Source organism: Peromyscus eremicus, chromosome 4 (genome assembly GCF_949786415.1).
Source record: "Peromyscus eremicus chromosome 4, PerEre_H2_v1, whole genome shotgun sequence".
NCBI classification, from domain to species: Eukaryota; Metazoa; Chordata; class Mammalia; order Rodentia; family Cricetidae; genus Peromyscus; species Peromyscus eremicus.
Genome location: NC_081419.1, coordinates 43,281,132 through 43,299,139, shown reverse-complemented (window position 1 = coordinate 43,299,139; position 18,008 = coordinate 43,281,132). Strand labels below are relative to the sequence as shown.

The 18,008-nt window shown below is 40.3% G+C and overlaps 1 protein-coding gene across 3 annotated transcripts in view; it reads left to right on the top strand.

Moving 5' to 3' along the window:
- Grb14 (growth factor receptor bound protein 14) overlaps positions 1–18,008 on the top strand; it is a 106,980-nt gene that overhangs the window by 67,998 nt on the left and 20,974 nt on the right. For all 3 annotated transcript variants that reach the window (XM_059260556.1, XM_059260555.1, XM_059260557.1), the window contains 3 exons: positions 12,274–12,395; positions 14,283–14,357; positions 16,822–16,959. In XM_059260556.1, the coding sequence (XP_059116539.1) occupies positions 12,274–12,395; positions 14,283–14,357; positions 16,822–16,959 (335 nt within the window). The remainder of the gene's footprint in view (positions 1–12,273; positions 12,396–14,282; positions 14,358–16,821; positions 16,960–18,008) is intronic.

The window sequence follows — 18,008 nt, the reverse complement described above, 5'->3', positions numbered from 1 at the left end:
CTTGTAGGTTTCAGGAACTTCATAGGACTTATGAGTTGCTTACCTCCTAAGTCTCCAGAGCCTCTCTCCATGAGAGGATGTTTCAGTTTGGAAGAAATTGCTATCCAACACCCTGGCCCAGACAGGCAGGCAGACTCTCTCTCTCTCTCTCTCTCTCTCTCTCTCTCTCTCTCTCTCTCTCTCTCTCTTCTGAAAGTAGTTTTGCTACCATTTGGAAAGTGTTGGTAGACTTTCTCTTGGTGAAGACAGTTGTGGGGTATGTCCAGACTTCGAAGAAAGGAGGAAAGTATGCCTGAAGCATCCTTGGGGACAGTCAGCTGCTTTGTTGCATCATGGTCCACTGATTGTGACAACTGAGTGTGGAACACATAGAGTCTTCTGAGAATATCTGAATGCTGAAGGTGGGCTAGAGTGGCCTATGGCATCTCCTGTCTCCCCAGACAGGAAAGCCTAAGCATTGGCTTTGTTCATTGCCCCTTATGATGAATTTAACTTCAGTTCCTGATAATTCCAAAGAAGCCTGACGTTAACTTTCAGTAGATTCTTGCCATATTACAGACAATTTCATTACCTATTCAGCTATTAATTAACACAACATATAAGTGCCACATTTTATACTTTTGTCTTTTTTAATTTCTACCTTAGGGGACTTAGGAAACATTTTATATTACAGTCACCACAATTTATGCCTGACGAACAGCTTCAAAATTCAGAAATAAAAATCTGTAAACAAAGGGGCCATGCTCACAAAAACCTACCAAGTATTTATACTAGGTAATGGAATGTACTTTTAAATGCAAACATTTTTAATAAAGCCTTTGAAATAGTTGTGAGTTCCACACTGAATTTAAACTTTTAGGCATTGTTATAACGTGTGCTTCTTTGTGACGTCACGTGTTTCCTAGACATTGCCGAAATGAAGTCAAAACACCAGAACATCATCTTCCAGACTCATCAGTCAGAGGCCAAAGGCGATGGCAAAGACATTTCCGTTTGGATTTTCCTTGTGTTGATCTTCCTTTGGCCGTGTACCCAGGCTACATATCCAAACAAAGTAGTTGCAAACACTGACTTCATCTGAGTACTAAATGACTGAGCAGTAGGTGAGGAGCTGCAACACTCCAGGGGCTGTGGTCCATGGTCTTCCTCAGCATCAAATACAGGCAGCTGTATCTTGGTCACGTTTCCTTTGGAGACCCTTGTCAGTATTCCATGCCTCTAACAGCAGTTGGAGCAACATGTTTGTGTTTGTTCCCTGAATAGGTTGTAAAAGGAAGGAGGTAATATCTCCAGCCTGAAAAATACTTCTATACACAAGAATAATCAGCTCCCTGTACATAATTGAGAAATAAAAAGATTCTGATTTAAATATAAATAACTTTACAACACTGAGAAGACTTCTCTTAGCTTTTTAAGACTAGATATTTTCTCCCCCACCTCACCATTTTCACTATTTAACCCAGACTAGCCTCAAATTTGCCTTTAGGTTAAAGCAGCACTGTAGCAACACACTTCCATAGACCTCGCTCTGCACTTTCCTTGATAGCCACTGGGTGTCACTATAGTTCCCCAGATGGAGCCCTCTGTGGTCACTGTCAGTGAGTGGAGCTGGTGTGTGTGTGTGTGTGTGTGTGTGTGTGTGTGTGTGTGTGTGTGTGTGTGTGTGTGTTGGGTGTGGATTCAGTTTCAACTCTTCTGGAACTTAATGGGATCTATGTTTGTCTTGCTCCCATTTGGATTCCTAATTGAAGCTGTGGTATAAGGCAGTGGCAATTAACACTGTTCCTGGAGCACATACCTACACACGCTTCAGGAGGAGGGATTAATTGTGTTTTAGTATCATTGCCATAGCAGCTGAGATTTCCATTGTGAATACTACTGTGGAGTGAGTGGCTTTAATAAGCAGAATGAATGACCAGAGGCTTTTAATGAACCCGTCTTTACACGTGCAGCCATGTCCACACGTCTCTCATAGCCAGGAGGAGTTGTGCAGTGTGGGAGTTTGCTGCTACCTGCTCCCAAGCTGCGGCTGCACTTTTCTGTTTCCTTTTGTTTCAGACAAAAGAGGTTCAGCGTGTTTCCTGTTGTCTAGAGCCAATTTGCAGTGGCACTTTCTGTGCTGTTTATAACTTAGCAGGTTTCAGAATTGTGACTATCCTTGTTACCATCAGGAACCTCAGTGGAACCCTTAGGACATGTTCTGTGCAGAGAATCATGTGCCCTGACCTCCTGTGCTCTGAGATGTGGGTCTTGGTGGTATATGCAGTCTCCAAATCAGAAAATATTTTACCAGCAAAGAGTAGGAAGTGTCTGTAAGTAAAACTGCCTCCCGGTTCTTTGACAGGTTCTCAGAGCTGCCTGAGACCCCACTTCTTCCACCTTCAGGCATTATGGTAGCCTCATAGCTGGCCCTCTCCCCCTGTGTCCCAACTTTAGCCATCTGGATGTGGACCTGGGTCTTGTAGTTTTCCTCACAGTCATTTGTGGGACCGGGAGTGCCTGCCTAACCGCCATGTGCACAGGCTGTGTCCTACCCCTCACTCCTCACAGCACCCCTCACTCCTCTACATGTGGAATTGTGGGCACACTGCACTAGGTGCCACTTGGTTTCCTTGTTGCGCTGCTGGGCTTCTCAGGTGCCGACTTTTTCTGGCTGCCTGCTTGGGCATCTGGGCTGTTAATTTAGTTCCTTCAGCATTGTCTCAAAGAATACTCATGGCGACAAGGTAAATGTGGGCATTTTCTTTAGCAGCTGACCAGGCTGATGGCAGTGCCCTAGTGCCACAATCTAGGAGGGAAAACGGGTCAAGGAAGGTAGTTGCCACCGTACAATCAGTCTTGTGTGGTGTAGTTGACCTCTGTGTCCGAGAAGGGGCAGCTTGTCACAACTGCTTTTACCATATGTCCAGCCTGAGGTACATCCCTCTTCTAGTTCCCGTGGGAACACTCTCTCTCCTTCCTTCCCTCCTTCCCTACCTCCCTCTCTGCTTTCCTCCCTTGCTCCCTTCCTGTGTGTGTGTGTGTGTGTGTGTGTGTGTGTGTGTGTGTCACACATAATTAAAAAATAAATCTTAAAAGGACTGATTTGGACAATTATAAGATTATAATGATGCTTCAATAAAATGTGAACAAATGCAATATTTCCCAAATTTTATGAGAAATGTTTACATATAGAACCTCATGTTGAGCTGGGGAAAAAGCAAGCGAAGAATGCTCCCTGCTTGATAGAGTTAGAGATGGATTGTGGCGACCAATAGTGTGTAACATTTTTCCTAAAGACTTAGCATAGACACCTGGAGCAGCACAGACATCTGGAGTATCACAGACACCTGGAGTAGCACTGACACTTGGAGTAGCACAGACACCTGGAGTAGCACAGACACCTGGAGTAGCACAGACATCTGGAGGATCAAGCAGAGCTAAATACCTATCTTCTTAGCTGCTGTAACATTTTTAATAACTGTCTTACTAATGATCTTATTAAAATTAGATAGTACTTCTGTGAGATAAGGGACTCTGGCTGTGCCGACATCTTTTTATCTTAGAGTCAAAGACGAATGTGTTTTGAGTTCACTTGTACCGAATTGTAAGGTATTTATATCCAATAATTCAAAGCATATCTTATAAATTCCAGTGAAGAGAGAGACTTGGAAAACACACCATAGACTTCACATGTCCAGATGGATGGATATTTAGTCCATCTCTCAAGGATGCACCTGGTCATGTGCAGTTTATAGAGGCTGTTTGTATGCACTCCAGTTCCACATGCTTTTCCAGTGGGCTGAAGCCAGTGTAGACACAAGCCTTTGTAGAAAAGGACGTCTTTCTGTGAGTATATGTTGTCATTGTGGATCTGAGTTAATGCATAGATTATTTTGATTTAATGAAAAATGGATTTAAAGGCCTGTAGGCCTTTCAAGGTAATGTGCTATAATTTCTCTGTGATTTTTCTTGGGGAGTTAATCTGATTGGCAGTTGTCTGGGGGCTCTTGGTGGTGTTAAATAGCATTCTCAGGCTAAGGAACCTTTTAGAAATTGAGTTCTGGTTTATTCTTTGCTTCTTGTGTTCAGGGTTTTGTTTTGCTTGGTCAGAGGCTCTTCATTTTGATCTGGAAATAAGATTGACAAAATATAGGTGGTTTCAACCCAGCTCTGGGAAATACAAGGGACATTTATTTGTTGCCTGGAGGTTCCTGTAACAATGGTGTAGGAAGGACTGTTTCCTGGGTGCATTAGAAGTAAAAGCCACTTTGTTTCTCCTCTTATCAAGTGCTGAGAAGCGCAGGGGTTTGCCTTCTATTTCAGCCCAATGTGGCACTTTTAGTGGATTCAGGGAACAAATCCAGGCAGAAGGTCACAGGTGAGCACTCCCATTCTTGGTGGATTGAAGTTTCTTAAAAGACTTTGAACTTAAATCAACAGTTTCAGATGAAACTTTTCTTCGTTTTTTCTTAAAGAAAAAGTTCTTGAAAATTAAACAGAAAACAGAATTATTTGGTAACATTTTTTTTTCTAACAGCAAGACCCTAGAAAATACATTAGAAACAAAAATAAAATTTAAAACAATATGCAGCTCTCATTTGTTGTTGTTGTTGTTGTAAGCATCATTTAAAACTCCTGCAAGCATTTCTTCCCTTTCACCTTCTTACTGGCTGTTTGGAAGTAATTTAAAGTGGCCTTCCTGTTATTTTTATGTATGAGTGATGCTTGATGATTGCATTTCACTTTCTCATGTCTGAAAAGTAACTCCAGAAAGTTTATTTGAAATAGGCCTAACCAATTATTTGTTAGGCATTTAAGGGTAAGCAATATGGCCTTTGGGAATGAAATGAGTTTTAAAAACTGTGTCCATGTTGATTGCTTTTGTGTGACTCTGACCAAGCCCCCAACTGAACCACTTCACGCAGGAAGTATTTTGATTCACAGTTCTGGAGGAGTCCGTTCATGGTCACTTTCTCCCATGTTTCTGTGTTGTCGTGAGCAGACCATCATGGTTACAGGAGCATGTGGAGAAGAAAGGGACCAGAGGCAAGATGACGCCAAGGACTTGTTTCCAGTGACCTGTTTCCTCCAGCTGTGTCCACTCGCTAACACTTCCAAAGTCCTCCAGCATACCACCAGGCTGGAAGATCAAGTGTTCAGCACGTGAACCAGTGGGGACCATTTCATAATTCAAACTGAGGATGCAACCGTAAAGTTTTAGTAACGTTTTAACAGATTATTTAGGTCGATTTTATGAAGTTAAAAAAATTAAATAAACAAGGCCTTTAAAATGCTAGAGATGGATCTATGCGAAAGGCACCTGTGGCTCTTTCTTGAGTGGCGACTCCAAGGCTGGAGTTCATTCTCGTTTTGAACACAGTATCAAAGAGCTATGTTTTGAGAATTAATTTTTTTGGTATTGAAAATATATAAGGTACTTAGAAGGATTACTTAGTTGGCTAAAATTGGTTTGTTTTTCAAGTATAGTTAAAGAAGGACTGTCAGGAGAAAATTCCTCAGGTGCCAAGGGAGCTGCTGCTTCTCTTTTCATTGTCAGGCCTTGGTAACATGGTTTACAGCAGTGCCTAGGCTTTCACACTGGTGGGCCGCAACTTTTCACTCCCTCCACCACACATTACCTGTCTTCCTCTCAGAAGACTCTGCCTCAGCATCCTGTATCTTCCTGTTGAACATTATGCCCGTGAACCCCTACATTAGTGAGCTGCCTCACTAAAAGAGAACAAATCCCAGTAGGCTGTGGTTAGTTGGTTGCCAGTTGTCCCTACTAGGGTTGTTTAGATCTCTGGGGCTGTGATGCTTTGAGGGATGAAGTCAGCTGGAGGATGATAAGCAACAGTGCATCTAAATCAAGATGCTGATTTATGGATGCATAAAGATTATCTAATGTGATATAATTTTTAAAAGCCAAATTTCCTGGTAAGAAAACTTTATCTTCATTGTCAGAATTGTATATGAGGTAGAAACATAGCTGTATCCAGCCTTTTAGGCCTTTATTGGCTTTGTCTATATATTATTTGCATTATCCATAGGCTAGAACTAGAATGTTGCTTTAGATGAATAGAGCTGATGTATTTTTCTTTCTTAAATACAGTCTAGGTTTTGATAGCTTTTGAAAGTATGTTTCTTCTTAATATTATGAGGATATTCTTCTGACTTTATTGCTTGCATTATTCAAGCATTAAGTACTATAGATCTGTGAAATTTCCTGAAGTATTTCTTGCTTATCTTTTCTTTCCAAATTTATATTCTGCCTTTGAGGTGTGTGTGTGTGTGTGTGTGTGTGTGTGTGTGTGTGTGTGTGTGTGTGTGATGTCAATAGAACACCAGACTACATTCTACTTGGTGACCACACATACCACACTATTTTTTTTCAGTTTCTTATTCGTTGTGGCTGTTCAAATACAGCTTGATTTTTTTCCCAACTCATTTTTGTATTTAATTTTGCATGCATCCCAAACTCAAATGATCTAAATTACTTTTATGGAAGGTTATGATTGGATAATTTGAAATCCAACTATCACTTTTATTCTTCTGACATTCAGAACATGATTGTTTATTTTCAATAGATTAGCAAATACTTATCGGACACACTCCAGAATAAAAAGAAACAGATAATTAAAACAATAGGAAAAGAGAGAATGATTTAAACTTCTCCTGGTTATAGAATTAGGACTTGCTGAGGTGGCAGTGTGAGCACCTTGTGTGGGAGCTTCCATGTAGGATGAAGCAGGGCCCTGCAGGAGAAAGGCCCTCAGCTTGGGTCAGGCACAAGGGCTCAATCAACCTGGGCAGGCTGGCTATCTTTAAAACAGAAACATAACTTGCTCATTGGGTTATTATAGTAATTTCATAAGGATAGTCTAACAGATTCCCACAAACCTGGTGAGCTACAAACTGGAGAACTGTATTTCCACAATTCTGGAGGGTCATGTTTCTTTGAAGGGCTCTAAAGGGAACCTGACTGTACCTTTCTAGGTGCTGTGTGCTGCTGATGTTCCTTGGCTTGTAGAAACATCACTTAATCTCTGCTTTGTATTTCAATTCTCCATGTTGTCTATATCAAACTCCCTCTGTCTGTGTTGTCAAGGATGCTTACAGATAGATTGAGAGCCTGACTCAATTCCATATGTTTGTCTTTAGACATTTGCAAAGGCTTTCCCATGTAGCATTCATAGGTTCTAGGCATTAGGTCTTGATATCATTAGGGACATTATTCAATCGACTTAGGGCATTATAAAAATGAAATGTAACAGTGATATGCTCATAGATTGAGATATGCAGAGTTGCAATCTCTTTTTGTAACAGGAATGAATTTTAGACTCTGCTTCTCCAGCCTTCAGAACAGCAGAGAATTTAGCCTCATACTATTTGTTTGCAGTCCCGATTGTCTGTTGGGGTCAATGATTCAAGTTCTGCCAGTGAGTTGCCTTTGGTTTGAAATGTTTATATTCGACAGTTGAGACCCCTTTTACCTTTGCAGCATCCTGGTGGGATACATCATTTTAACCAAGGTATTTGTCTTATTCTTGTGTCACTGTTTTCTTCATGTTCTGGAAGCTCCTGCTTGTCTCACACTTCCTTTCTAAAAAGCATAAGGCCTTTTAAGCTTAGGACCTTTATTTATTTATTTATTTTTTATTTTTTTTAGCTCTCCCGTTTTCCTTCTGGGGACTTAGCACTCTTTCTCCATACTGGGATGCTGTGAGCTTGGCATTGCCCTCAGCTCTTGCTTCTGTTTGATACATGGGTTCTGGAGGATTAAAAAAACATTGTCTATGGTTTGACCCACTCAGCACGTTTCAGCTTATTGGGATCCTGACACCTTGAAAGTATTCCTGTTCCTGAAGGGGGAAAGATAGAGTCATTGGTTCCTGCTCCATCCAGGGTCTGACTTGACTCTCTTTCCCCTTCATTATCCCCTTACTTGTAACTCCCCCTTCAAGAGAGGATGGATCCCCATATGAGGCAGCAGAGGACCATGCTAGACATGATTCTTCCTAAGCACTGATATCTGCCAAAGGCTGGTGAAATGTACCTTGACGTTTAACCATCAAGAAAATGTGTGTCTGTTGCTTTTCCCTCTCTGTGTTGGTGTACATTCAGGGTGGAGCATAAACTCCTCCCTTCTTGGTAGAGACAGGCAATTGTACAAAGAAACACAGGTCGCTGAAACCAGCAAACAGGTATCATTTACTGTCCCTCTGAATTTCTTCTCTTGCAGTTGCAAAGAATATTGGTACACACTCCATCCACAGCATGTGTGTTCATCCTAGCTTGGAAGCACAAGTTAGATTTGTGGGGGAGATAACAGAAGTCAGTAATACCCAGAGACCACTGAAATGCAGCTCTGCACTGTCCTTCACTGACCTCTGGGCCTCACTAGCTTGGTCTCAGTCTTCCTGGTTCCTCCTTACTAATACCATCCTTCCAAGCTTAGCCAGAGGACCTCAGTGTCTTCCACGACTTGTCCTTCTTTCTCACACATTTGGAATATTCCCTCCGATCCGATCCCACTGCTTAGACCCCCCAAGGGTACACCCAGATCCTGGCCACCTTTTCCAAACCCACAGCTACCATGTTTATCTACTCTCTACCACCTCTGCCCTGGCTAACGCTAATCAACTTCCTAACTGGACTTTGTGTTTTCAGTCCTTGTGACTTTGGAAAATCAGTTTTACCCTCAACAGCAAGCGCGATGCAGTTAAAACAGTCAAAACCGCTTCTTTCATTTCGTTCCTCTGTCCTGTCTCCTGTAAATCCTTATCATGGAGGGTGGGGCTTCAAACCCCCTTTCCTACTGCCTCTAGACACCCTTCTCCTGGGGCTGTTCTGTCACTCATTCAGCATTACTTACGCTAACCGCCATGCGGTGCATCAGACACCCCAGCCTTGTCCTCACCCCGGGCACTGCCTTCTTCCTCTGCCATGAGTGCTTGGCTCTGCCCTTTTCCTCGGAATCTTTGCCGGAAGATCGCCCTCTCCACAGGCACTTCTCTGTAGAGCCGCTGGAAATGAACCCTTCCCCTTGCTCTCAACACAACCTGTCTTCCCTGCTCTGTGTTTTCCTGTCGAGTTTATTGCCATCTTTAAAGGGCTCACATTGTATTTATTGTCTATATTTTTCTATCAGGGACTTCACAAGGGCAGCCATTTATTCCTGGTTTTGTCCGTTTCAAAACTCCCAGGTCTAAGGGGAGCATCCGACCCATGCAGGCCTTTGGTGACAATTAATGGATGGATGGATTGATGGATAAGGTGTCATTGTCAGGTCTTATGGTTTTGTTTCATGAGAAGTAGAAATTGCTATGCATTCTGGGCAGGATTTCCATGGGCACAGATAGTTTAGGGTGACTGTTAGGATGTCAGCGTTCAGGATGGAGGTAGAGTACAAAGGGTAGCTGGAGGTTTAGGAATTAGTAAAGAGGTTCTGTGAGAAAAGATGGGGGTCCATTGGCATGGTGACATCGGGAATGGGCTTGGGGGGGGGTTGTTGTTTCTGAGGGGGATGTGGAGAGAGCACAGCCGGGAATATCAGGAGTAAAGGATACAGAGTGAGAGAGAGGTAGAAAAACATGCAGAAGGGACTTTTAAGTTTACGTTTCTCTGAGAGAATATGGCCAAAATGATATTAACAGTCACAAAAATAAGATTTCAAGCAGAACAAGTACTTCTAGGTTTAAAAGGACGATAACTGTAAGGGTAGTGAGGCATACTATTAAATGATGTTAGAATAGCATAATTAAAAATTACCATGTTATCCAATGTAACTATGCAGTTCAGTGGGCTTATATATCACATAAGCCCTGTAGAACCAACACTTGTCAATAGAATACCCTCTCTTCCCACATGGAAACTCTTTACTAGGTAAGCAATAATGCTCTGTTTCTCCTTACTGCCAGCCCAGGAAACTAACATTCAGTTCTCTGTTACTGTGCATTGGATTGCTCTAGGTACCTTTATGGGGTCATATAGTGTTTGTCTTTTGTGTCGGTCTGATTTTACTTAGTACAGAGTCTTTAAGGTTTATCACATCTAGTGTATGTCATTCTTTCATTTCTTTTAAGGTTTAGTTTTTATCTTGTGTCTCTGTCCCCGCCCTTCTCCCCCCATGGACACAGTGGTGTTTTTGCCTTTAGGCACAGATATCTTCTAGAATCTTAGCTTTCATTTCTTCGGGACTTAGAGCCAGAAGTGAAGTTGGGAGTCTTAGCTGTCATTTTTTTGGGACTTAAAGCCAGATGTGAAATTGGCAGTGGCATTGAATGATCATTCTGTGTTTACTGTTTTAAAAACATTAAGGTGTGCTGTAGAGCCTCCACGGGACTGGACTAGGCCCTCTGCATAAGCAAGACAGTTGTGTAGCATGATCTGCTTAAGGGGCCCCTGGGCAGTAGGATCAGGATCTATCCCTGGTGCATGAGCTGGCTTTTTGGAGCCCAATACCTATGGTGGGACACTTCGCACAGCCTTGAGGCAGGGGGAGGGGCTTGGACCTGCCTCTACTGAATGTACCAGGCTCTGCTGACTGGGGAGGCCTTACCTCTTGTAGGAAGGAATGGGGGGGGAGGAGTCTGAGGGGTGGGAGGAGGGAAGGGGGGATCTGTGATTGGTATGTAAAATGAATAAAAAATTTCTTAATAAAAAAAAAAGATCTGGAACCCTGAAAGAAATTAAGGTGTGGACCTTGGCTTTCAACAAAGTATATTTGAGGAGATAGAGAAGCTCAGTCCTGGGGAGAGCAATTTTAGGCAGAGATTTCACTTCAGGGAACTTGATGGGTGTGTCAAAAAGAGTGACTTCATTTAGAGAAGAAAGGAAAGAGTGAAGCAAAAAACTGAGTTTTTGGAAAGGGAAGCAGTGAAGGGAACTAGCCAGTGAGTAGAAACAATGGTACCTGATCCAACCAAGGCCAGAATTCTGCTTGCTCATGAGCACTGACTGCAACTCACCCATACTCATCGAGATGAACTCCTTTCAGAGAACAGGCTTCTGTGTAAGGGTCCCTGTAGTATGGGCCCAGATCACGTCTGAGTGTTGAACTTCTGAGATGCTGATTCTTTTCAAAAAGTTCCTAGGAACATGAAAAGAACAGAGGAGTCCATATCCCCTTTTAGCTATTCTAGACTTTCTCTTCCTTATTGGCAATTTCATAATTAAATTGTCCTAACTTTTTGTTGAAGAGTGAATTGCTCTGAGGAAGGTGATCCCATCCCATGGGGCAGCTTCGTGACTTTTCAGACACTGCATGTTCCTAGTAACATCTACAGGCCTAAACAGAATTGTGACCAGTTGCTTCATGCGCTTCCCACTCACCTTCTATTTATTATTATTCCTAGCCACATAGATGAGTTTTCCTCACTCTGAACCTTATGTGAGAGGACTCATGCAATATACATTGTTTTTCACTTCCGAGATTTCTGTTTGGGATTATTGTAGAATATCTTTTTTGTGTGCTTTTACAAAAATCATTTTCCTGTCAAGGGGTGTATGGGTAGTCTCTAGTTTGGGGCTGTTATGAATAATACAGTCACAAACACCATCACAGTCTGCATTACAATAGATACTATGTTGGTTATGTTTGACTTCTTGAAAGTTACCAGTGCTTGGTTCATTTAATGTCTTTTCTGCTGAGCACCTTCCTACCTTACTTAATTATCTCCTTTGTTAATACAGGGTCTATTTTCCTTGAATTAGTTTTGAAAGTCTAAAGTGCCACAAGGAATTGAGCTTCATAGAAAACTGTATCGACTTGAGTGGAAATTTCCCCTTTTGAGCATGTGTTTTAATTTTTTCAGCTACCTAGATTATGTATCTTAAAATGCATAGTGAACCTGTCAAAATTCTTCATCTCTTAATGAGGTGAATTGTTCAAACCTGGAGCAAATATTTTAATTTTGGCACCATGATGAGTTAAAGGAAGAATAGCTCCCACATCTTAATACAGATTTGTTATCAAACTTATACTGTAATTTACATAGCAACAAAAGGAGACTGAGAATTAGCAAAAATGGCATTTGTGATATTTTATGTAATTTTCTCTTTAGATGATGGTGCTGGCATAAAAGTCGATATAATAATTCAGAATTGAAAAGAAATCTTGCCAGTGTAGATATTTAAGAATTGAGATGAAACTTCTGTTTAATAATGCATTGTGAACGCTACATAATTTACTCGATATGTTTCTATGCTGATGTATTTGTGTGTATTTTCACGTTTGCCTATTGAACTATTTATGTATCTGTCAACATACTTATTGAAACATTCTCGCAGAAAGAACAATAGAAGACCATGAGCTGGTGATTGAAGTGCTATCTCACTGGGGGATGGAAGAAGAAAATAAGCTGTATCTTAGAAAAAATTATGCCAAATATGAATGTTTTAAGAACCCAATGGTGAGTGGACTCTCCATTAACAGTTACAGAATTAAATAAGTCAGTTAAATTTTATGTGCGGAAGAACATTATTATAAATGAGGTAGAGCTAGTTACTTTGGATTTGTGCTCTGATTTCTTATTCTAACAATGGTGAGCTAAACATGATGCATGATAGTTTACATTCACAGATAAAACACTAACATTTTTGACAAAACCTGAATGGAAGTAAATTTGGTTATTTAATTTCAAACTCTTGGGAAAACCAACTTGGAGATTCTTGCTATTGCTTCTTTTTTCTGCCTATTAAGATACAAAGTCAAGAAATTCTGTATTTACTTTAGAAAATGAATTGTTATAGGTCCCCGAGTGTCTTCCAGAACATTACAGTTTAGTACATTTCATAGAATTAAGGGAAGTAAGGCATTCTCTAAAGTCAGTTGGTGATTGTTGCGAGTACTGTAGCTTTGCTAGACATTTAAGACTGGTATGTATCTTTCTTTAAATTACTTTATTTTCAGTGTAGTAACATCTGAACTGAGTAGAAATGAGATAAAGAACAGCACATTACCTCGTAAACACTATGTTCATTACAGCTCTCTTTAAAAGAAAGTAAATGCGTGTCATCCTAATGAAGTCTGCGGATTCAGAGAAGTCGGAATCGCCTCTGGGCTCATTATTTTAAATTGTTTTTGTCTCTGCAGCTGCAGTGTATTTTTATACTAAGTTTTGGATAATTGGATTGAAACAATCCTTTATGAAAAATATATGATACACACCATAATAGAATATTTTCAAACCTTGAAAGACCTCTTATGTTCTCTTTTATTGTAACTTATTAATAGAAACATAATGGGTTGATCTTTGACAACGAAAATGAGAGTTCTAATAATGATGAAATAGAATTAGAATTGAAGGAAAAGTATTTTCTTGTTGGGAGTCTTTATTAAGGCATCCATTTAAAGGTTATATTTAAGAAAATATGGCTTAGTGTACAATTTTTATTTTATTTATTTTATTTAAAGCTTGACATTGATTTTTGTAGATCTGAGTAGTAGTGGTTCTTGACTTGGGGTGATGTGATAATCTATGGGGCTTTTATTTTTATTTTTATTTTTTTATCCATGTGGCACTGGTGAGTGGGAGAACAGCTATGGGATAGGCTGGAAAGCCAGGTGTTAAACATCTGTAACACACAGGTCAGCCCCAACAATGCACAAGTTTTCGACCACAGTATTGGTAGACAGCTGTTGACAAACCCTCTCTTGGAGGAAATAGAGTAGAATATATGTTTCCCAACTTTTCTTATCATGAAATTTACCTTGGGGAGCCCCAGGCCTTATTAAAAACACAGACTTCAAGACCTGTCCAAACCTACTGAATCAGAAAAGTCAAGAATGAAGCTTGGGAATTTCTATTTTAAACAATTTCTTGGGGTGAACTTTATGATTAAACAAGTTTGGAGAAACAGTAGGTAGAAATGAGTGGCCTTTTAGCTTCCCAGCTAAGTTCTGGCTGTTTTGTGTTCTAGCCTATGACTTTTGACACAGCCTTTGCCCCTTACTTCAATGAGTCTTGACTTTGTGAAGTGGGTCAGGGCTCTTCCAGTACTTGGTGGGTTGGTTGTAGGACTGAAGGAAGAAATCAGAGCAAGCTCACTATGAACTCAAGGGCTAGGCTTCCTCCATGAGTATGATTTGGGGTGTCTGCTGATTTCAGGACCCAGTGCCACCTGGGTTCATTAAGAGGCCATTTAGTTTAGGTTTAAGAATGACATTTTTCAAATCATTTTGCAGGAATTTTAGACATGTTGATTTTTAAGACATTTTGCTTAGGTTCCTCTAATGGTCACCCTGGAGTCTTTCCTGGCAGAGGTTTGGGACTGATTTAACTTGTATCTTTGGTCAGTATTTCTTTCCAGAGCACATGGTGTCCTTTGCATCTGAGACCAATGGTGACAGATCCCCTACACAGATCCTGCAGGTAAAATGATTTCCTTAAACTATGTAAGAACACCAAAGTGGAAACTTTTGTTTAATTTCCTGAATTTTTGGTGGATTTTGAAATATTGTGGCCTGCATGATTCATTTTTGTCCTGAAGATAAAAATAAAAAAAAAACTTGAATAAATAATTTACTAAATAATCAATAACATTTTCTCTCCTGATTGTAAAGAATTTTCAGAATTAAAAAAATGTTTTCTGTGAAAGAAAACCTGCAGGTGATTTGTACTAAAAAAAAATGTGCATCTTTTGAAAAAATGCACTTCCCAGAAACTGCAGACATTTCACTGGTAGGTACTTAGTATAGCTCCTGTGATCAATAGCCTCAATGCTATTTGAGAGAAAATACATAGCAGTTAAATGAATAGAAGGGTATGCAGTGCATCCGTTCCATAAGCCAGCACTTGCAGTGGTGTGAGGGAAACACATACATGCAGCCCTAAAACATCCTTAGCCTCTCCGTGCACTTAGCCTTATGACTGCTGGGCTCACTCTTGTCCCCCTGGCCGTGGCTTGGGATGGTCATTTACCAGGCATTGTCTTTACAGTCAGCCAACTGTTTGGCTAATTTCATTTTCCATAGATTCAGCGATCTGGCATCCACAGTTGTTTTTCACAGGTTCATTAGTGCTATTTAAGCTAAACCTGGTGTTCACAAGTTCAATTAATAGTAATGGTCTTTAGTCCAGTACTTATAGCATGCTTTTTGATATATTAGGCTAGGGGTGTTTAGCACAGATTTGTTTCCTGTGGATTTTTAAATAGGGTGTGTTTTATTTAACCCTTAAGAATATTTGATAATATTGTTAGTTTCAAGAGAATCTGTTTTCTACAAGCAGCTTCCATGCTGCGTGGTCTCTAGAGGCAACCCTTTGGGGTGGTAGAGTAGAGCCCCAAAGCTTTGCCGGTGGCTTCTTCACTGATTTGTGTGATGTGGTGGTGGGAGGGAGTCTTTCTTCCCTCTCATTTCCTAATTGTCCTCTCCCATGATTCTCTTGCTTTAATGTTAAATTATAATAAAAAGGAAAATCACAGGCTTTAGAATCAGATAGTCCGGTGTACGCCCTGACCTCTCCTCTCCACTGAGGCAATGTTTCTACTTTTTAAAAGGTTTCTTCGCTTTCTAGCGTGACCCTTATGACTCTTCTTTAAAAATTTAATTGGTTTGGTTTAATAACTTGGAAAGCACTCAAACTAAAAAAACCTACTTGCCTGTTTTGCATATCAATTAATTAATAGCTTGTTGCATCAAAATTTTTTAGTGATTGACTTAAAAATGTAAATATTTCCTATCAGCATTTCCCTGACTGTATTACAGGCCTTTAGGATATATTACCCCATTTTAGTTAATGATTTCTACTACTTTCGATTTTTCCCATTTTTGCATCTGTGTACTCATAGGGACTTCTGTTTTCATTTAGGAATCACTAATGCATTTTCACGATCTTAATAAGGACACAGCGTAGCCACTTACGGCTGCCCTTTTTCTTTGCCCAAGCATCACATGCCCACTGTCCCAACTAATGACTACTTCGTAACAAACTCTTCCAAATCTGAATGGCTTCAAGTATCTGCTGGCATTTTACCAGTGATTTTTGTGGGGCATGAGTTGGGAAAGAGCTCGCTGGCTGGCTCAGTTCTGTGGCTGTTTGTCTCAGGGGCTGGAGGCTGAGCATCCCCTTCAAAGCTGATTTTCACTCTGTCTCTCCACATGGTGTCTTATCCTCTCCAGGGCTTTCCCACTATCATTAGGTTTCTTGCCCATGGTGGTCTCAGATAACCACCCTTTTTTATTTTTAAATTTGACAGCTGGTTTCCATGTACCTAGAACTGGTAGTGTTGACTCCAAACAAATTCTAAGGGTGACAGACTTATGAAAATTTAGGGGGTGAGAAACAGATGCCACCTCTTCATGGCTCAATGGGATAGAAGATGCTGTTAAAATTCTCTTTAAAACTTCACCCTGCTATGCCCTACCTAAAACTAATATCACAGGAGACAAAGAGAGATTGCATGCTTCATCCTCACTAGACAGGGGAACGTGACTCAACTGTCTGTGTAATGAGTGAAGCCCAGATAGGAGCCCTACAGTATTGCATAATATCCCTCATAGGCAAACTACTTGTTTGTGAATCTATAGGCAAGATGAAACATATCAGGACATAATTCTGTAGATAAGGCCCACTGTCAAGTAGAAATTCAAATAACTTGTGATTTTGATTTTTATCCGTTGGTTGATTACTTTGAGTGTATATTTTCTGCAGAACCTTAGTTTGGAACTTGTGCCAGGTTTTTGATAGAGTTCTATCAAGCATGCATTGTGATCTCTGCACAGCGCAGACACCACTGATACTGTCTGATTTTGCGTGTCCATGTCTGACAGGTAAAAGATTATTGGCATCATTGTTTCCACAATATTATGAAAGCATCTAATGTGTCTTCCAGATGTTTTTAAGCTCAAGCACATATCCTGAAATCCATGGCTTCTTACATGCAAAAGAACAGGGAAAGAAGTCTTGGAAAAAAGTTTACTTTTTCCTGAGAAGATCTGGTTTATATTTTTCTACTAAAGGCACATCAAAGGTAAGCCAGAGTATCTGGGATATGTTATGAACTATTGTTAGCTCTAAGATATCAAGTTTGACTTTGTTACAACGATTTCTTTCTTAGCTGATGTCAAGAGTTGGAAATTTGTCTGAATCCTAGTCATCTGCTATAATACTTTTTAAAAGTCTTTGAACTTACTTTACACTGATTTTATCTACTCTACAGCATTCATGGAACCTGGATGCTCTTATTCCTATATCAAAGGCATCATTTCCTCCCACTACAAACCAATTTTCTGGTTTTTCATCCTCATCCAAGGCTTCAGATTTTGAAGCCTAATAGGATTTACAGTTTTTCTTTTTAAAAATATATTTATTTCATTTTGTGTGTGCATTGTGCTGTGTGCCTGAGTGTATGTCTGTGTACCACACATGCATGCAGGACCCTGTTGTGATCAGAAGAAGTGTCAGGTCTTCTGGAAATGGAGTTATAGACAGTTGTTTGTCCACTTAGGAGCCGGAAACTGAACCCAGGTCCTGTACAAGAGCAGTAAGTACTGTTAACCACTGAGGCACCGCTCCAGCCCCTACACCTTTTGTTTTTTTAATCTGGTTTATACAATCAGTCTCTAGAGGCAGGCAAAAAAAAATCTATCATAAGACCTGGGGTAATAATATTTTAAACATAGGTTGACAATTGATATCATAATATTCTTCTAATCCACAAATGAGGCAGGTGAAATGGCTCAGTGAGTAAAGGCGTTCTCTGCTAAGTCTAGCAACCTGAGTTCAGGATTGTTAGAACTCACATGTTGGAAGGAGAGAACTGACTCCCACAAGTTTTCCTTTGAAACCCCCACAAGCACACCATGGTGTACACACACACACACAAACAAAAATAAAACACACAAAATAATAAGGCAATTCATACATGGAGATAATTCTAAATTCACCCACTTAAAAAAAATTGGGGACATAAGAGAACTTCAGTTTTTTAGACTTTAATACATATGCTATCCAATGTGCTACAAGGCATGTCTACCTAGTAAAGAGAATATTTCTCGGTTTTGTTTCTTATTTTTCCTA